The 22,008-nt window shown below is 42.3% G+C and overlaps 1 protein-coding gene across 6 annotated transcripts in view; it reads right to left on the reverse strand.

Annotated features, from left to right (window-relative positions):
- The window catches only part of LOC124802797 (histone deacetylase 6), a 345,030-nt gene that overhangs the window by 216,645 nt on the left and 106,377 nt on the right, over positions 1-22,008 (reverse strand). For 5 of the 6 annotated variants that reach the window (XM_047263842.1, XM_047263803.1, XM_047263818.1 and 2 more), the window contains 2 exons: positions 18,860-19,052; positions 4,414-4,473 (listed from right to left, as the gene is read on the reverse strand). In XM_047263842.1, the coding sequence (XP_047119798.1) occupies positions 4,414-4,473; positions 18,860-19,052 (253 nt within the window). Of the gene's footprint in view, positions 1-4,308; positions 4,369-4,413; positions 4,474-18,859; positions 19,053-22,008 lie in introns of all 6 variants that reach the window. The other variant, XM_047263812.1, reaches the window with a different exon arrangement.

Raw genomic sequence — 22,008 nt, forward strand, 5'->3', positions numbered from 1 at the left:
GTGCGGGGCACTTAGCTGATTCTGTGCACACTTCTGCACTGGCGTGCCAAAGAATAACACTGCAGCGTAAGTTTATCTTGGTCAACATCACTAAAAGGTGCAGCACCAACAGATCACATCTTTTGCCTGTTGCAGCTAACACTCCACCATGCACCATGAAGTGCACTGCGGAGTATCAATGAAGATGTAGATGTAGATTCGGTTGGGAAGGGCATCACAAAGCTGTTATCTCTTGTTTTGAGACAAGCTGTCCCACATCTGTTGTAACTGTTCCTCAATATGCTGAATACTGGCACTGGGACAGAGTTGACATCTGAGCTGATCCAACATGTTCCATAAAGAACACATCTGCGCATCTTAACTCAGGAACATATCTGTGGATCTTACTGCCCATAGCAGTACATCAACATCACACACAAAGTTCACAGAGACATGGGTCACATATGAACAAGCGTAGTCCTATTGAAAAATTCCACCACAATATCGCTGCATGGGAGGTAAAATATAAGGACACAGGATACCTTTGATGTACCAGCCATGACTTGAAGTCATACCCAATGGCTCCCCACAACATAATGCCAGGAGTGACACTGGTGTCTCTCTCCAAAACATGGAGGAATGGGACTTTTTGTAACTGCACAGGTGTGATGATGCCACAAAACCATTCTATCAGCACAAATGTTGCTACTCTAGCTCATGGTGGACGTGCACCCCAGAAACCATGTAGCTGGGCCGTGAAAGAGGAAAATAAACTTGACATTCAGTCAATCTATGAGAGAGCAGAGTGTCCAAACACTGCATGGAGACAGGCACAGAGAAAGGCACAAACACAACCAGCACAAATAACGGAAACAAATAAGCATTCAGAACCAAGAGCATGGTGTGATGCAGAAGCCAGGTCTGAGCTAGTCAGTCTGAGCACAAGAACGGAACTTGCCAGATTTAGTGCCACTGGCAAGCAAGCACCTGGGCCAGTAGGTCTGCCCATACCACACTACACAAGCTTTCCACGAGAGCTTTCCTACTACTCTGCTGCTTAGATTCACACAGGCTCATCTGTTTTCTTCTGTATTCAGGAAGGCAGCGATATTAAAGGACCCCTATCCAGGTCACCACCATACTCGCCAATGATGGTCAACAGGGATGGTGCAGACCCGTGATTTTCATTGCTCAACACAATGCGATGCCATTCATTATCAATCTATGCTTCCTGGTCATGGCACCACTCCAAACGCAGCCATTGGTGGTTTTGTGTAAATGGCAACCTATGCACTGGATGGTAATTCCCTTGTCCAGCAGCTACTATTCTCTGACCAATGGTGCGGGATGACAGAATGTTGAAGGAAGTCAATTGCCTATACTCACATGGCAGATGAAGATGTGAAGGGGTTATGATGCGCTTGATGCACAATACATTGATCCTTCCTCATTGTGGTCAGACAAGGTTGACCAGAATCTTGATGAGAATGCCTTCCCTCACATTCCCTTGTAGCCCAATATCAAGTTACTGTCACATCCTGCCCCAAAAAATCTGGATACTCTAAGACTCGATAGCCAGCCAAATGGAGAGCCACAATGAGTTCCCCTTCAAAATTGGTCAGGTCCAGTATGCAGTCTATATGTGTCCTTCAAAGTGATTAACATCTAACATTGTTCATGCTCCATACATACCCTGCCAGGTCTGGTAATACCATTAACATGAACAAAACTAATGACTGCTGGTGGCTGTTCTATCTGTCAGAGAGAATTTCAACTCTATCATTTACATACTGTGGATGAAATGTACACGTATGAAGTTACGTGGAGATCTAACCATGTCTTCTGGGTACTTTACTTTTTTTTCTGGCAGTGTACATTCTCCATGGAAGATGATGGCACTAAAGTAACAGAAAATTGATGGCCTGCTTCCAGTTATACAGCTGAGTTGTCACTTTATTTTATACACATATTTCAAAGAACAACCCGGTCATCATCTTCATGTGCTGTGAGCTGTGCTGTTGTGTTTACTTGCTGCCTGGACTCTAATCAAACTGTGATCTGTTGTTGGTCCTGTGTCGCTATTTATAGCTAAATGAGAGTTCAAAACACTATGCTAACTATGTACTTTGACATTCTTTCACTTTTCAGAACCAATACTGGTATTCTGTGATATCTTTATTCTCTTAGTTTTTCCCAACTCTGGTTTGTGATATCTGGCAAGATATTAATTAATTCAGTGCCAGACACAAGCTATGTTTAAATTTAAAACTCTTGTCTCTATTTATTAGGTTTTCTTACATCTTAGCTTCAGTAGAATCCTTAATTACACCATCCCACAACCTTGGTAGTTTTAGTCTAGTGTATCCCTGATGTCCCTTCCATCTTCGGTCAACTGTTCTAATATTCTGCACCACGTAAGACATGTCATGCCAGATTTCAGATATCTATATCAGCATTACAAAAAGAAAAGATGCTAAGACCATAAACGTTTCAGAAAATATCAGTACAGGCTCTGAAAAGCAGAAGAGCATATAGTGGGTGTAGGAAGTCAAATTCACAATCAGCTAGGCTATAAATAGCAGCACAGGACCAACAATATTCCACAATCTGGTTGGAGTCCAGGTACCGAGTACACAAAGTAGCACAACTCTCAGCATCCGAAGACTATGACTGGACCAGTTATTGAAATAATGAGCACAAAATGGAAACGGCAACTCAGTTGTACACTCAGAAGCAAATCATTAATCAATCATGCGATACAACATTGTTCTCACCACGAGGCATTCTCTAAAGTACTAGATTCTTTCACACAAGGAATCAGCAGATTTTGAAACTGAGATGACATTTTATGAACTGTTTAGAAATGTTTCTACATTATTGAAGTGTTTTGAAGTGCGAGTGGATGAATTTATTTCAGTCGATGATAACACTGAATGCAGCACTAATTATGGCAGATGAAGACTTTTGTAGACTGTTTAGAGCTTAAAAAAATCACAGAGATGTAGATAACACATTTATTATGCGATCAATATTTTAGTTCCTGTCCTTACTACATCAGAAATGCACATCATCACGTAAAGTATACACAGCTATTAAAATGTACCCTCCAAATGGCAAAATAAAGAAAACAATGGACGATATTTAACAATTTGTCTCATTTTAATGGTGAAAAAGATGAACATATATTTTCCTCAAAAACAGTATACTGTAAATCAAATTACTGTACTGTGGTAACATTTGACAAGCAACAAGATACAGATCCCACACAAGTGTTTGCCTCTGTAGCCGCCAGGGATTTACCCTTGCTTGGGACTCTTGAGCTGGGTATATTTAGACTTGTGATAGCATCTAAGGAGTTACCTGAATAATAGGTAGCTCTTCCAAAGTCTGGAAAATTGTTATCAGCTAAGAGAATGATGTGCAGATCCTATATCCATGCAGTGCACATCCAAATTATGCCATTTGGGAGAAAACAATACAGAGATCTGTCAGCATTGCATGTTCCTCTGGGTCTGATCACAGCACCACTTTAATGGGAAAAAGTATTGCAGGACCATCAGTTTAGTGTTAAGCTTTTTTCAATTTATGTCAAAATCTAGAGGCTTATCTTCCTGAAAAATGGTCTTTCAGTGCCAGACCGAGAACTTTTTACACTCCTTTGTAATTTGCTGAGGCAAAATATGTCATCGTCTGAAGATGGACTCAAACCCTTAACTGTCACTACAAAATTAATCAATTTGATGAGGCAATTTGTCTCAGTATTCCCCCCCCCCCCTTTTTCTTCCTAACATTTTAACATTTTACATTGGTCAAGAAGTCTTACATTCATAAAGGATAATCTATTGGACATTATTTCTATCCAAAAACATCTTCATTGTGAAACATACATTTTTGCATCCTTGAGAACCAGTTTTTTTTTTTTCCTCTCTTTGTAATACTGAACCAAAAATATCCTTTTAAGTGCCCTTAAACCCATAGCAAGATTGATCATAGTCCACTATGTTTTCATTGTATGTTTTCTTGTTCAGAAATAAAACTAATGAAAAAATTATCTAACCTCTGTTTAGTACATACTGTTTTCATGAATGAAGGAAGCTGCCAAAGCAAAGAAGCACTCTACCAGCATACACAGTTTCCCATATTCATCCATTACGCACTCCATGCTGATATTTTACAGATTTAACAGGACTCTGCATTGTGATAGTATAAGTTATGGTAAATGCGGTTTTATCTGATTACATATTAACACATAGTTAACATTAAATATATAATCTTTTCTCATGCTCACAGCTTTATAAAATCATGTTATAAACCATAAAACAAAACTACCTTCTCATCGCCCAAAGCTGAGTCATAGCCCGCAGACACCATCAACAGCTCAGGTTGAAACTAAATAAAAAAATAAAATAAAAAAAGTAGTAAGTAAATTCAAACCTCAGGGCATCCTATAGCAGCATCATATCCTGCTGATATCAGGATCAATTCTGGCTGAAACTAAAAAGAAAAATTATATTTAAAAAATTGACTGCAAACAAATGTTCAGTTCAAAATTTTAGTTATTTATTGCAATGGTAGTATCAATTATTGATTTAAAGTGGGAGAATCTTTTGTCATGCAAACAGCAGTATATATGGCTTCAGTGTCAAAGAATTTTCTTTTTAAAGTAAAGTAGTCAATACAGACAATATCACAAAACTATTTCCACTAATCTCGAGGAAGCTCTCATATTCTTAAACTGGAAAAGTGAGAAACGTGTATGTGCTAATGGAATATATCTGCCTCGAAGGCAGACAAACGTCAACAACTAATGAATTAACATACTAGAGCAAGATTAAAAGTAAGACAGAAAATCATTTATGATTTTATGAATGAAATAATGTAAAATCAACATCTTGAAACAAAATAGCGCAAATTAAGAGTGAAGTAACAGAAATGTTGGGCGTTCCTACATTTAGGGTGGGCGAAGACAGGAAATGGATGGGCAGCAAATGAAACACTCAAAAGAATGCTTTTCATAAACAAATATGGTTTCCAAAATACAGTTTTTCATAGGTCAAACAGAAAATTTTTTACTTGTGGTAGTAGTACATTGACTTTTAATGGAAAAACTATTGAAAAACTGGTTGCTGCTGAGTAAGCAACGCGAAGATGCATGTTGGGAACTATTGCATTTACCTGAGTATAAGACAACCTGGATTATAAGACAACCACCACCTTTTCAAGAGGCTTCTTGAGAAAAATCAAAATTGCAAACTTTTTTCCCGACACAAAATATCTGTCTAAAGAGTTTACATCATAACTATTCTAAATTTATGCCACTTATAGTTTGCCTACATTTTGATAAAACAAGGAGAAATAAAATAAAATAAGAGAAATGTTATACATTAATGTGCAGACCGTCTTCTTTGCTACATTTTTTGTTTACTATTCCTTTCATCTGTGGTTCAAGATTTTTAATAATAACAACAACAACATTATCTGGCTAATGAAGTATATTGTATAAAACAGAGAAGGAACAAGAAAACACTAGAGTTATGTGCACAATGTAAGAAAACTAAGTAAATATGTAATGCACTCTATACTAGGTGAAACTATCAGCAAGATATATAAAACAGAGATGTTCAGTGATTAAAGTAGGCACTAGGAACAAATGATATGCCTAGCTATTTGTTTCGTAATTTTTATATTATCCTGTGTACTGAGAAAGCTGTTTATTATTTATCTCACTATCTATAACATAGCCACTTAAGTGTATGTCAATTACTATCTCTTAACTTCTTCCTTTTTAACAATCAAACTTTTGTCATGTTTTATTTCATTGCTTCTTGTTCCTGTAAAGTCTCTTATAATTTATAAGCTCATTACAGGCTTTACTGATTGTATCCCCCTTTATTTTACATCATACAATTAATCACTGAAGAATATGTGTATGCCAATAGTAGCGACATTTGGAGAACTTGCAACACAAACGTTTTGTGGCTACTGTATGGCAGTTTATTTGGAACAGTAGTGCTGCTGACAAGATTACTTTTGTATATACTATTATTTATTTACATTTGACAATGTTGGCACTGATTTTGTGTTTAGCATTTGACGATGCCCCTATGGCTCCAGTATATTACACATATTTTTATAAAACATGTATGCCTCTTCATATTTAAAGTGCACAAATGCACATGTTGTCAGTAATAATTTTCATTGTGGTCTATTTTATTGTTTTAAGCTGTGAACAATGTGCTAGTGTATTTGTGTTTTTCCCATACTTTGCAGCAGATCTAAACATAGTCATTATAGCTCAAAACCGGTAGTCTGTTCTTGCCACTGTAATTTATTCACAACAATAATTATAGTCAACAAAAATAATTAATAACTGAGATATAATTTGATTGGAATCTATTCACCAAGTGGTGACAGGACACACACACACACACACACACACACACACACACAAAAGAGGAGGTTTAACATACACAAGCTTTAAGAGCCAGTGACTCCCCCTTCTGGCAGAGAGTTGAAGGGGAAGGAAGAGGGCTGGAGAGATTTAGGAGAAAGGGTATAGTTCAGAAAAGTCACCCAGAATCCGGTGTCAGGGAAAACTAACCAGATGGGATGAAAAGGAAAGACTTATTGTTGGACACTGCACTGCTCAGGCTGTTTGTCGGCATGACTACCACCCAGTTATCCGTCAGGATGAATGAGCATAGGCAGAGGGTGTATACTGGCAATACACAACAGCTTGCTGCAGAGCATGCTCTACTCATGACAGTCATGACCTAAATGCCTCTTTCACCATGTGCGCCTTATGGATTCTTCCCCCCGGACACCATTTTCTCAAAACTTTGCAGGTGGGAACTAGTGCTACATGTCCTTTGTTGTTGCCACCCACCTGGCCTTAATTTACGTTAATTTCCACTGTCTCGGCATTTCTTCACAGTAACTACTCCTTTCTTCGCGCCATTTTAGTTTTCTACATCTTCCATTTTCTGATCTGTCTATTTTCGACCGTCCCCCTCCCACCTCTGTTACAGACAATGCATTTAGCTTTTAGCTATTCTTAACTCATGCACGATGTTTTAGTAGTAATCTCTGTCTTGCATATTACCCTGTCTTCCACATTTAAGCAACCGAATTTCTCATTTGCAGCTCAATAAGTAAATGATTACATTATCTTATAATCAAATCAAATTTAGATATGGATTCAGAATCAAGTAATGATTTTTGAAGAACAACATTTCCAATTTTGAATGTTAACTTTACTTAAAAAGCAACAATAATATTCGTACACGGTACCAGTATCCCTCCATATATGATAACTTTTATGTAAACCTGTTCAAATACAACAATTCAATAGTTTGTAAGAGGATGGAAATTAGTGTTATTTTTCCTGTGTTTTACAAAATTGTCAAATTTTAAGCAGATGGCTAGTTCATAGTTTCTCACGTATCCCTTGCATTAGTGCCATGAGTCAAATGTCATGAGACTGTTCAAGCAACATTGATACTGTGTAAAGCGTTTTGTCTTATCAGGAAAACTTTAACCTGTTCAAATGCAAATATTATTTGCCCATCCCTATCATCCTGATTTCTTCAAAATAAATCAGCACATGACCTTAATATTCAAAGCATCATATGTAAAGAGGATCCCTATATAGTCTATTAAACAACATAAAAATGTTAACCTCGGCAAGAATAACGACCTGTGAATATAAGACGAACCAGTATTTTTCAAATGATGAATTCAGAAAGAAACCTCAAATCTCATGTTATAATCAGGTAAATATGGTGCTATGAGAGCCCAGGGGAAAAAAAAGGATCAGGAAACGGACTGTATTTGAGCCATATGATTTATTTGTTTAAGCTACAGAATCAATACTGTTTTCACTATTTAAAACACTTTCCTCACTTCCTACTGTACAGTATAAAAAGTTAGATAATTTCCTTATTATTTTTAATGTAACACTGAAAATAAGAAATTACTGAAAATATAATGTAAATGGATAGATAATCTACTCACCAAGCAGTGGCGGGAGAACATTCACATGAACAGGTTTGACTTCTACAAGCTTCGGAGCAGTGGCTAATTCTTCTGGCAGAAGAGTTGAAGGGGAAGGAAGAGGCATGAAGGAAAGGTCTGCAGAGGTTTTAAGGGTAGGAGTACAGTTCAGAAAAGTCACCCAGAACCCTGGGAGGGAGACTTACCGGACAGGATGAGAAGGAAAGACTGATTGTCGGGGACTGCACCGGGCGAGATTTGAAAACCTGAGAGCTTAAAAGTGGAAGACAGGGTAATATGCAAGACACAGATTACTACTAAAACATCGTGCATGAGTTACTAAGATTGAAAACCTAAGTGCATTGTCTGTAACAGAGATTTTGGGGAGGGGGGGGGGGGCAGTGAAAAATAGACAGATCAGAAAATGAAAGATGTAGAAAACAAAAATGGAGTGAAGAAAGGAGTAGTTACTGTGAAGTAATGCCGAGATGGTAGGCATTAACGTGAATGGAGGCCAGGTGGGTGGCGAGAAACAAGGATGTGCTGTAGTGCCAGTTCCCATCTGTGAAGTACTGAGAAACTGGTGTCTGGGGGAAGAATACAGGTGGCACATGTGGTGAAACAGGGGCCAAGGTCATGACTGTCATATTGTTCAGAATGCTCTGCAACAGGATACTGTGTGTTGCTGGTATACATCCTCTGCCTATGCCCATTCATCCTGACTGATAATTTGGTTCTAGTCATGCCAATGTAAAAGGCCAAACATTGTTTACATAATAGCTGGTGTATGACATGTTGTTTCACAGGTGGTTCTCTCTTTGATAGTATATGTTTTGCCAGTTACAGGGCTGAAATAGGTGGTGTAGGAGGGTGCACAGGACAAGTCTTGAAATCAGTGGGTAGGAGCCATAAGTTAGGGGGATGGGTCAGAAGGAGCATAGTGTCTGACAAGGATATTGTAGAGATTGGGAGGATGATGAAAAGCTATTCTAGGAGTGGTGGGAAGAATGGATCTCATTTCATGGCATAATTTTAGGAAGTCATGGCCTTGTCAAAGTAGTTGATTAATACATTCAAGACCAGGATAAGACTGGGTGACAAGTGGTATGCTCCGAAGTACTTTTTGGAGGGTCAGCAGTGCCAGGATTGGATGTGATGGCTCAAGAAAATATGCTTTTGAACTAGGCTCTTGTGATAATTTCATCTAAAGAAGGCTGAGGTGACAGTGGTGGTGTATTGCTGTATAGGGTCTGCATCCGAACAAACTGGTTTGTCTCAAATGCCAAGGCTGCATGGGAGCGAACGTTTGACATGGAAAGGATGGCAACTGTCAAAATGTTAAGTACTGTTGTTTGTTAGTAGGTTTAATGTGGACGGAAGTGTGTAGGCGGCCTTTAGTGAGGACGAGATCAACATGAAGGAAAGTGGCATAGGATTGAGAGTAGGACCATGTGAAATTTAATTGGGAGAAGCTATTCAGAGATTCCAGGAATTTAACAGGTCAGCCTCACCATCAGTCCATACGGCAAAGATGTCATCCTAAACCAAACCTGAGGCTTACGGCTTATGAATCCCAGAAAAGCCCCTCCAAGCAACCCATGAAAAGGTTGGCATAGGAACAAGCAAACGTGGTTCCCAGGGCCATACCCCATACCATGTTTGTATATCTGTTTGTTTGTCTGCCCCTCAAAGGTGAAGGGTGCAGTAATTGTTGGGAAATATAAATTTGATTAAGGTGAGGAAGAAGGATGTCATGGGTATGTAATCAGGTGGGCTTTGACTGAGGAAATGATCAGTAGCAGACAGGCCACGTACATGGGGGATGTTGGTATAGACGGAGGTGGCATCAATTGTGACAAGCAAGGTGTGCGATTCGAGTGGGACAGCGCAGATTTCAGACGGTCTAGGAAATGGTTGGTATCTTTAATATACGGGGGAAGTTGCACGTGTTGATAAACTAAGGCAGATATACATTAGGTGGGTGTTCTGAAGCCAGTAATTATAAGACGGCCAGGGTGACTGGGTTTCTGGATCTTAGGAACAAGGTGAAATGTGGGGCTGCTTGGTTTGGATGGGGTACAAATTTCTGTGGATTGAGGTGAATGTCCTTGTGAGAGGCCTGAGGTTTTTAGGAGGGACTGCATGTCAGTTTGAATCACAGGGATGAGATCTTGATCAGATGCTGTATGTAGAGGTGTCAAACAGCTGGAGTAGACCTTCACTAACATACTCCTGTCAGGCAAGTACCACAGTGGTAGATCCTTTGTCTGCTCGGAGGATAATGAAGCAATGCTGGATGTGAGAAATTCTTGGAAGGCTTGTAAGAGATGATACTGAGGTAGTGATCCACAGCGACAGAGAGTTGGGTCCTCGCAGCGCTAAAGATGACCATGCGTCAGCCAGGTGTGGCAAATGCGTAGCCAGCAGAGTCCTTGCGGGAAGTTTGCAAGGAAGAGCGCCACACACCTGTAGTCTCCTTGATGACCTGAAGTTTGTTGGGTGAAGGCAGGGTGAGCCATTCATCACCCCAGGGGCCAAAGACCTTCTGCATTAAGATCACGCTCCGAAAGGCCAATCTCCAAGGTCGGTGCACCGACAGCCTGTTTGGCCAGCGTGTCAACAAGTTCATTACCCACGATGCCGACATGACCCAGGATCCACACGAAGCCCACAGAGCGGCCGCAACGGGAAAGAGTATGGAGGGACTCCTGGATAGCCATCACCAGACAAGAGCAAGGGAAACACTGGTCAATAGCTTGTAAGCCACTCAGGGAGTCACTACAGATAACGAAGGACTCACCTAAGCAGGAGCGGATGTACTCTAGGGCGTGAGAGATGGCAACAAGCTCTGCAACGAAAACAATGCAGCCAGTCGGCAATGAGCATTGTTCTGAATTATCCCCAAGAGTAATAGCATAACCAATTCGACCAGCAACCATCAAACCGTTGGTATAGGCCACGTCAGAGCCATGAAATGCGGCAAGGATGTAAAGAAAGCTGCGGCGGAGGGCCACAGGAGGGACCGAGTCCTTCGCGCCCTGTGCTAAATCCAGCCAAAGGCATGGGCAGGGCACACACCACAGGGGTATACGTATATGGGTCCGGAAAAGAGGTGGAAGAGGGAAAAACTCAAGCTCAGAGAGAAGAGCCTGGATGCGAACCACGATCGTACACCCTGACCGGGGCTGCAGTTCTAGATGATGGACGACCGAGTTAGGGAACAGGAGACGGTAATTTGGATGCCCGGGCAAGCTACAAACATGTGCAGCATAAGCGGCCAGTAGACGTAGGCACTGGATCCGCAATGGTGGAACACCAGCCTCTACAAGTATGCTGTCTACAGGGCTTGTGCAGAAAGCTCCAGTTGCAAGTCGGATCCCGCAGAGAAGTATGGGGGCAATGCCGAACCATAAGCCAGGCTCCCATAATCGAAATGGGACTGAATCAATGCCTGATACAGTCGTATAAGGATAGACCAAATGGCACCCCAGCTGGTGTGACTCAAGCAACGAAGAGCATTAAGATAGTGCCAGCACATTAGTTTAAGCTGTCGAATATGAGGGAGCCAAGTCAACGGGATATCAAAAAGCAAGTCCAAAAATGGTGCGTCTCCACCACAGCAACAGGTTCCCTGTTAAGATAAAGCCGCGGCTCAGGGTGAACAGTGTGATGCGGGCAGAAATGCACAACGTGAGTCTCGGCAGCCGAGAACTGGAAGGCGTGCATGATGGCCCAAGACTGCACCCTGCGGATAGCGCTCTGTAGCTGCCGTTCAGCAACCCCAATGCTAGTGGAGCTATAGTACAGGCAAAAGGCATCAGCATACGAAGTAGCCGATACGGACGTTCCCACAGCTGCAGTCAGCCAATTGATAGCAACTAAAAAGAGGAAGACACTCAAGACCGAGCCTTGCGGGACCCCATTCTCCTGGACTCAGGAGGAACTATGGGAGGAACCAATCTGCACGCGGAAGGAACGAAGTGACAGAAAATTTTGAATAAAAACCGGGAGTGGGCCCCTAAGACCCCTCCCATTAACAGTGGTGAGGATGTGATGTCACCATGTGGCACTGTATGTCTTCCGCATGTCAAAAAAGATGGCAACCAGGTGCTGAAGGCAGGCAAATGCCCTAAAGATGGCAGACTACAGGCAGATCAGATTATCGGTGGCAGAACGGCCCTTACGGAATCCACCCTGAGACAGAACCAGAAGGCCCGGAGACTCAAGTAGCCAACTCAACCTCCAGCTCACCATGCATTTGAGCAACTTGTACGGAACGTTGGTGAGGCTAATGGGGTGGTAGCTGTCCACCTCCAGTGGGTTCTTGCCAGGCTTCAACACTGGTATAATAATGCTTTCCCGCCACTGAGACAGGAACTTACCCTCAACCCAGATACAGTTGAAAAGGTCTAGGAGGCATCGCTGGCAGTTCACCGAGAGGTGTTTGAGCAGCCGATAGCAGTTGCGATCCGTATCAGGACAAGCGGCTAGGGCACTCTGGAATTCCCACTCACTGAATGGAGCACTGTACGATTCAGGTTGGAGCATGTGGAATGAACGGCTCCTAAATTCCAACTGCTCTTTCAGGGAGCGGGTAATTCCTAGAAGCGGAACTCTGAGCATAATGCTCCGCTAAGAGTTTTGTAATTGTGTCAAAGTAAGTACAGACTGATCCATTCAGGAAAAGCCCAGGTACAATGATTGGGGTCCGATAGCCATAGAGTTGCCAAACCTTGGCCCAAACCTGCGATGGAGAGGTACGGAGGCCAATGGTGGAGACATACCTTTCCGAGCACTCCCGCTTGCACCGGCGAATAAAGCGGTGAGCTCAGGCACAGAGCCATTTAAAGGCGATGAGGTGTTACAATGATGGGTGTCACTTATGACAATGGAGCGCCCGCCTGCGATCTCTAAATACTTCAGCGACCTCGGGTGACCACCAAGGCACAGTCCTCTGCCAAGGGGACCCGGAAGAACAGGGTATTGCAGATTCCACAGCAGAAACAATGCCGGTGGTGATCGTGTGAACCACCACATCAATGGTGTCATTAGAAAGAGGCTCAACAGTGGTAATGGAGGCGAACGAGTCCCAGACAGCCTTATTCATAGCCCAACTGGAGGGGCACCCGAAGAGTGACACTGTGGCAGTGACAGAAAGATCAGGAAGTGGTCACTACCGCACAAGTCGTCATGTACACTCCATTGGACACATGGTAGAAGGCCAGGGCTGCAGACTGAAAGGTCAATGGCTGAGTATGTGGCATGTGCCACACTGAAATGTGTGGAGGCACCATTATTTAAGAGAGGAAGGTCGAGCTGTGCCAACACCTGCTCAACGACAGTGCTTTGGCCTGTTGCCACCAAACCACCCCATAAAGGGTTATGGGCGTTAAAATCGCCCAGTTACAGAAAAGGGGGCGGCAGGTGGGCTATCAGCGCAGCCAATACATGCTGTGGGACATCATCATCCAGTGGAAGATAGATGCTGCAGACAGTAACAGCCTGAGGCGTCCACAGCCGAACAGCGACATCCTCTAAAGGTGTTTGAAGAGGTACACACTCGATGTAAAGAGATGCAGACGCCACCAGATACCCTCTCATAAGCTGCCCGATTCTTATAATATGCCTGATAGCCACTGAGGGCAGGGGTTTGCATCACCAGAAACCAAGTTACCTGGAGAGCAATGCAGAAGAAGGTGAAAAGGCTGAGAAGTTGTCTGAGCTTAGCAAGGAGGTGGAAAAAACCACTGCAATTCCACTGGAGAATGACATTGTCCATGGTCGAAAAAGGCGCGAAGGGACCAAGAAGGCAAATTACGCCGCTGGGTCAGCTGCTACCACCAACTGACGACATGTGCGATCGACATCCATTGTGTCTGAGGGTCCGTCGAGATCTAGGTTCTCAGCGGACGCCAGAGTCCCCACCTCATCCTCAGACACAGAGCTTGTAGGGAGCGGTGGGGTGGGTGCCACTGCAATTTCCTTGGTCTTATAGGTCTTCTTCTTGGACTTTTCTCACTGCCCCTTGGGTTTTACTGGCTGGGAGGGCTTCACTGATTCAGTCTCTGGGACAGAGGAGGATCGTGAAGCCCTACAACCAGCTGCTTGTGGGCAATTCAGCCACTAGCGGGCATCATCTGTCCCGCTGATGGAAACCTGGGAAGGGAGGGACCCAAGGGACCCCTTGCGAGCGACAGAAGCCGAAGAAGTTGGACACTTCTCCAGCTTAGAGGTGGGGACGGATATCCCCGATGGGTGGGGGGATGTTGCTCTCTTAAATAATGGTGCCTCCACACATTTCAGTGTGGCACATGCCACATACTCAGCCATTGACCTTTCAGTCTGCAACCCTGGCCTTCTACCATGTGTCCAATGGAGTGTACATGACGACTTGTGCGGTAGTGACCACTTCCTGATCTTTCTGTCACTGCCACAGTGTCACTCTTCGGGTGCCCCTCCAGTTGGGCTATGAATAAGGCAACAGGGACGGTAGTGCCACCCCACGAGCAAGGGGACAGGTGTGGTCTTCCAGCTCTGGGAGGTGACTGTTGTAGATGGAAATGATGGGGTTAGAACAGTGGTAGCGGCGGCGTAAGAGGAAGTCATACAAACAGGATGGAGGCGTCCAAACTTCCGCTTAGCCTCACTGTAGGTCAGTCAGTCCACGGTCTTATATTCCATGATTTTCCACTCTTTCTGTAAGATATTGTAGTCTGGTGAGCAAGGTGAATGATGTTCTCCGCAGTTGACACAGATGGGAGGCGGGGCACATGGAGTATTGGGATGGGATAGGCGTCCGCAATCTCGACATGTGGGGTTGGAAGTATAGTGGGAAGACATATGGCGAAACTTCCAGCAATTAAAGCACCACATCAGGGGAGGGATATAGCGCTTGACGTCACAGTGGTAGACCATCACCATGACCTTATCAGGCAATGTATCACCCTCGAAGGCCAAGATGAAGGCACCAGTGGCAACCTGATTATCCCTCAGACCCTGATGAATGCGCCGGACGAAATGAATGCCTCGCCGCTCCAAATTGGCGCGCAGCTCGTCATCAGACTGCGATAGACGGACCCTGTGGAATATAATACCCTGGATCATATTTCAACTCTTATGGGGCGTGATGGTAACAGAAACATCCCCCAACTTGTCACAGTCGAGTAATGCTCATGACTTGGCAAACGATGCTGTTTAATTAAAACTGACCCAGAGCACATTTTGGACAAGCCCTCCACCTTTCCAAACTTGTCCTCTAAATACTCCACAAAGAACTTAGGCTTCATCGTCGTGAAAGACTCCCCGTCAGCTCTCGTACATACTAGGTACCAAGGCGAATAAGCTTCACTGCCAACCATTTTGTTCCTCCCATGGTGCGGCTAGGTAGGGGAGCGATTTGGGGTCATACGTAGTTTGCATTAAATTAAGCCCTCGAATGCTTAGAGAAAGCTGGTGGCTGGCCACCAGCAAGAGATGATGTACCACGCTTCATTGCATGTCATCCACCCTGATGCCACCCACTCCGACTAAGGGCCCTCCCAACGGGTGCCACCCAGGCGCAGCAAGGGCCACCTGGCAGGATGGCCACTGCCGGGAGTCCCAATGCACCAGGGAGATAGGCACCTACTCCTTGGTACATGTGGGGAGTTAACGGCGCAGGCATCAGCAGAGTGATTCCTGTGTTGTCAGGGGCTACAACCAACAGGGTAAATGGCGGCCCAACCACAACAGACTGGCTACCGTGCTGGATATCAGGCGCAAAGAAGTCCATGGTCGTCTTCAGCGCAGAAAGCAACACTGCATAGCGCATGGCTTATCCTCGGCTTATCCTCGCCCAAGGTATGGAGAATGGGCGGGACTGCAATGTGACGACGAGAAAGGGGCAAAAGATCTCAATGCACGATGGACACATTGCACCAAGTAAGGCGCCCTTCCCCAACTGGCTCACTCTTTGGAATAAATTTTAAATACGGAGGTCAAACCAGAGAGGGGACCATCACCTAAGGGCCGAGATGTGTGACACTCCTTTTAATTGCCTCTTACAACAGGCAGGAATACCGCGGGCCTATTCTAACCCCCAGACCCACAGGGGGGGAGAGAGGGGGGGGGGGGGGGGGGACTAGTGTTGAAGCTGACCTGTTAAAATTCCTGTAATCTGTAAGTACCTTCTCCGAATTAAATTTCATTTCATCCCATTCTGAATCCTATGCCACTTTCCTTCATGTTGATTTCACCCTCATCAAAGGCCAACTACACACTTCTGTCCACATTAAATCTACTAACAAACAACAGTATTTACATTCTGACAGTTGCCATCATTTCCAGGTCAAACAACCCCTCCCATACAGCCTTGGCATTCGAGGCAAACCTATTTGTTTGGATGGTGACTCTTTACAGCAACACACCACCATTTTTACCTCGGCCTTCACTGAAGGTAATTATCCCAAGAGTCTAGTTCACAAGCAGATTTCCTAAGCCATCACATCCAATCCTGGTACTGCTAATCGCTCCACAAGACAGTTTCGGAGCATATCACTTGTCACCCAATATTATCCTGTTCTTGAATGTATTAATCAGCTATTTGGACAAGGACATGACTTCCTAAAATCATGTCCTGAAATGAAATCCTTTCTGTCTGAGATTTCACCCACCACACCTAAAATAGTTTTTCATTGCCCTCCCAATCTTCACAATACTCTTGTCAGACACTAGGCTACTTCTGAACCCATCTCTCTACCCTACGTCTCCTACCCCTGCGATCATTCCAGCTGCAAGATTTGTCCTGTGCACCCTCCTACCACCACCTATTTCAGTTCTGTAACTGGCAAAACACCTGTGAAACAACATGTCATATACCAGCTGTTATCTAAACAATGTTTGGCCTTTCACATTGGCATGACTAGAACCAAATTATCAATCAGGATGAATGGGCATAGGCAAAGGGAGTATACCAGCAACACACAGTATCCTGTTGCAGACCATGCTGCACAATATGAGTCATGACCTCGGCCCCTGTTTCACCACATGTGCCACCTGTATTCTTCCCCCAGACACCAGTTTCTCAGTACTTCACAGATGGGAACTAGCACTACAGCACATCCTTGATTCTCGCCACCCACCTGGTCTTCATTTACGTTAATGCCTTCCATCTCAGCATTCCTTCACAGTAACTACTCCTTTCTTCACCCTATTTTAGTTTTCTACATCTTTTATTTTCTGATCTGTCTATTTTTCACTGTCCTCCTCCACCCCTCCCATCTCAGTTGCACAAAATGCACTTAGTTTTTCAATCTTATTAACTCATGCACAGTGTTTTCGTAGTAATCTCTGTCTCACATATTACCCTGTCTTCCACCTTTAAGATCTCAAGTTTTCAAATCTCATCCAGTGCAGTCCTCAACAATTAGTCTTTCGCTCTCATCCTGTCTAACAAGTCTCCCCTAACTCAGGATTCCAGGTGACTTTTCTGAACTTGTACCCCTTTCCCTAAACCTCTCCAGCACTTTTCTTTCACACCTCTTCCTTCCCCTTCAACTCTTCTGCCAGAAGAAGGAATCACTGGCTTTGAAAGATTGTAAAAGTTAAAACCTTTTGCGTGTGTGTGTGTGTGTGTGTGTGTGTGTGTGTGTGTGTGTGTTTTTGCCTGCCACCCTTTGGTGAGTAGATTTTTAATCTATCCATTTACATTTTATTATTTTTAATGATATATTAGTTTAAACTGAAACATCAGTAATAAAATATTCATACAAATAAGCAAAAGGATGTAAGAATGGGGAATGGAAGAGCAATATCCAGGATGAATTGTGCTTATGGTGAATAACACACAGACACACAGCAACAGTTTCTAAGTGTGTGAAGAAAGACGAACACACAAAAACCAATGAAATGTGTGTGACACGTTTATTCAGCAATATAATAATGGTTAAGTGGGTGCTGGAAATGTATGTTCTACATCATTGTGAGATACTGTGCATGTGATTTGCGAAAGAAACCAAGCATCTCTCCAACTGAACACATTCCAAAGGAAGTTCATTCTTGCACAAAAACTGATCTCTCAGTAGAACACATGTTTTCATTCGTACAACATACATAATGTTCTCAAACTTTCCATTTCATTTGGTGCATTCAAGTTCTGGCAGCACATACCTATCCAGTATCTAGTATATCTACCTACACCTATTATACTGAGTGCACCATCATCCCCCTTTGGATCCTTCTGGTTTGTTATTGCCTTCTTTTTCTGGATTTCATTAATTATAACTGAACTCCCTGTAATTATTGTTTTATCTCTGCATGATATTATAAAATAACAAGAGGAATTTAAAACTATTCATACTTCTGTTTGTAAATAGGATCTGCAAAGAAAGATAATCACCATACTACAAGGAACATTCAGAAGTAAGATTATAGCATCAGAGCCAAGATAATGCTCACACGTGAAAGGTAATGTTTATCAGAGTTCAAGCATAGAGAGGGGGGGGGGGGGGGGTCTTAAACTTTAAAAAAAGAGGAATTCAATGAAAACCAGAATTACTTGAAAAAGTAGGATTCAGAAACACACTGGAAATTAAAGGTGTGTGGTGACTGCAAAAAAAAAAAAAAATAAATAAATAAATAAATAAATAAATAAATAAATATATATATAAAACCAAAATTGAAAATTAAGAGTAACGTGTGTACATATGCACTTCACTTGAGGGAGTTCTGTGTCCCCAAATCACGTTTTAAAATGTCTAGTTTCAAATAAATCAGTATTGATTATTGCATTTTTCTATCCACATGAAAGGTATATTTATGAATACAGAAGCTACCAAATGTTTATTTAATAACTCTGATCATCATTGCCCATTAAAACTTAAAGAAAGTAAGTGTAGTTAGAAATACGTACCTCCAAAACCACTGGTAATAAAACGTGATGAAAAATAGCTAAATAATCAGCATCAGTCATTCCTGTTTTATTCAGTGGTACATTAAAGTTGCATCCTTTTCCTTTTCCTTCCCCAATGTAGTCATAATCAGACTCTCTCAAATTTGGCCAAAAGGAGCCATGTTCATAACGATGAATAGAAAAGTACACAACCCTATAAAAGAAATAACAGTTTTATCTTTTTTGTCATTAATATAAAATTACTGCATTTTCTCTCTGTTTAACTGTACGAATACCCTTCAAAGAAAAATTAAAAAGAGGAGCTGCTGCACGAATATCATGAACTCAGTACTAAATAAAAAAGCGAAAGCGGAAGTTGGAAGGAATATGGACTTTAAGGCATTACTCTTCAAAAAGAGGAAGTTAATAAAAATTAGAAAAGAGATATGACACTGTGAGAAGAATCTGACAGAGCACTGAAAGATCTAAGGCAAAACAAGGCCTCTGGTGAAGACAACATTCCCACAAAATTACTGAGTTCCTGGAAAGAGCATATCATAAACAAACTATTCCACCTACCGTATTTACTCAAATCTAAGCCGCACTTTTTTTCCGGTTTTTGTAATCCAAAAAACCGCCTGCGGCTTAGAATCGAGTGCAAAGTAAGCGGAAGTTCTGAAATATGTTGGTAGGTGCCGCCACAACTAACTTCTCCCGTCGAATATATGTAGCGCTACACAGGCATGCTTTACAGGCACAAAGATAGATACTGGCGCCAAAACCTCTGCATCAGTAAATAAATTAAAAAAAAACGTGGAAGACGAGCTTTTTTCTCCGCCCCGAATTTCGACCACTGCATTTTCATACATTATCCAACGAAGTAAATACAAATTCCATATTGTTCATCTTCGAATGTAGCAGCTTTTCAATGTACTACGAAAATCCGACTGGCAAGACCGTTTGCGATGTTTGTCAGTATGGCCAATTCTACGATTTTTTTTCTACCTGTGAGAAGAGATGGTTGCTAATGAGAACTTTTGTGAATTCTGAATCACATGCAGTATTCTCTTCACCATAAGAATAATACGAATATAAACATTTTGCCATGTATTCTTTCGTGTTTGCTGCTATCTCATTTAAATCCTGTCTGCCTAATAAACTACGAAACTAGAGTGAGACAACACAAACGCGGAAGTATACACATATGGCATGTTCATATTCGTATTATTCTTATGCCTAATAGTGATACAGTCAGAAATGAAGCAAGGCAATTGACTAGATTTTTAAATCTAAGATGACTAATTTCTGTGCAGAAAATAATGTACTAAAGAGGCGTCTGCATAGATTTTCAAACGGAGAAAAATTTTCGCTAAACTCTCGTTCAGAACATCTATCATACGCAGTTAATTATTTGGTTCTTGTTGATCATTATCAAAGAAAGCAGCAGTGTAAATAACAACAAATAGCAGTCTCTTGCCATTGTTTCGCTACTGAGACAATTACCCTCTCTTTTTTTTTTCTATTGTAAGCGGCGGTAGCACGCACAAAAGCAAACCATGCCGCGAGCGGCGACAGGTCGTGAACATTCATTATCGGAATGCGACAAACAACACATGACACAGTACAGTAATGCATTTTCAACTTAGAGTGACAAAAACACCTATAACAAAGAGAACGGCAATTATCAGATCAAAGAAAAATAAGCAATCAATTCAAACCAGACGAAGCACGTTAAAAACCAAGGGTACCCGCATAAATAAGGACGGAGTGCCTGACGCATAGCAATGGCTACCTGGTAAAGCTTAACTGCTAAGCTTACGGCTCGAACCAAACTACTGCAGCTGTATCGTCATTCATTCGACCTGAATTCTATCTCATATTACAATGGACCAACTTTGTTTCGATTTGGAGGTGCGGCCTAAAACTTTTCTCTCCCCTTGAATTTCGAGTCTCAAATTTCAGCTGTGGCTTAGATTCGGGAAATTATTTTTTCCTTTATTTCGAGTCTCATTTTTCAGGTGCGGCTTAGATTCGAGTAAATACGGTAGTATCAGATTGGTGAAATGCCTTCAGAGTTCAAAAAAGAATGTAATACCAGCTCCAAGCATGGCAGGGCTGAGCAGCGTGAATATAACCAAATGATCAGTTTAATAAGTCATAGCTGCACAACACTGACATGAATTATCAGTTTGGGCTGCAGAGAAATGCTGCAACATGTAAACCAATACTGTCACCAGAAATTATGTTAGAAGGTATGTTAGAGGAAGGCAAAACTTAATTTAAAACATTTATATATATTTTGAAAAATGCTTTTGACAATGTTGACTGGGATGCTCTTGTAGAAAAGTATCCTTATCTAACTTAATAAAATAATCACAAAAATTAATCTGAAGATGAATTGAGAACAGGCTTGCTGGGTACTGCATACTGCATAACATTCACAAAGGGTTAGTAAAAACTAACAGAATGATCTCAAAATTTAATAGTTCTTAGTAAGAGTCACTTGATGCTGTGACAACACTAAATAAAAGAGCAGCATACTAAAAACAGCATCCTTAGTGCTGACTACCCCAAAAATAAATACTCTTTACACAACCAGGTGAGTATGGGATACAGAACACACACCAACTTGTTGTGGAGTATTCACCAGCACAAACGTCACTCTTACTGACAAGGATTGAAACTTTGTTAGCAGGTCATCAATCATGTGGGCAGAGGGAATGCCTTTCAGCACGAAGCATTATTTTACATATCGACAGGTGGCATGGTGCAGGTAAGTGTCAATACTTTGTATCTGACATGCTTGTTGCAAAGTGCATTGCCATGTAGTGTGTTCGTCACGCCATAGGCTTAAGTCTGAAATCTGATAATGTCACCATGAAGGGAAGACCCTAACGGAGGGTGAGGTTACGCCATTGGAAGCCTACCTGTGCCTGGAGCTATGGTCTATGTCCCAGTATGCAATGACCATAGTAGACAGATGTCCGGTCGGATAGCAGAATCGAGAGCTGTTGGCAGAATTAGCCACACAAAGAAGAAACTTGTTGCATTAGCAGACAGCCATAGAGAGCTAGGCATATATAGAATGGGGCCAGACTGTTAAGGCCGATGTGTGGTGAAAGGCCATCACACACACTCTGAAATACTGAATGGGGCAGCGATACAATACA

Source organism: Schistocerca piceifrons, chromosome 1, assembly GCF_021461385.2.
Source record: "Schistocerca piceifrons isolate TAMUIC-IGC-003096 chromosome 1, iqSchPice1.1, whole genome shotgun sequence".
NCBI lineage: Eukaryota > Metazoa > Arthropoda > Insecta > Orthoptera > Acrididae > Schistocerca > Schistocerca piceifrons.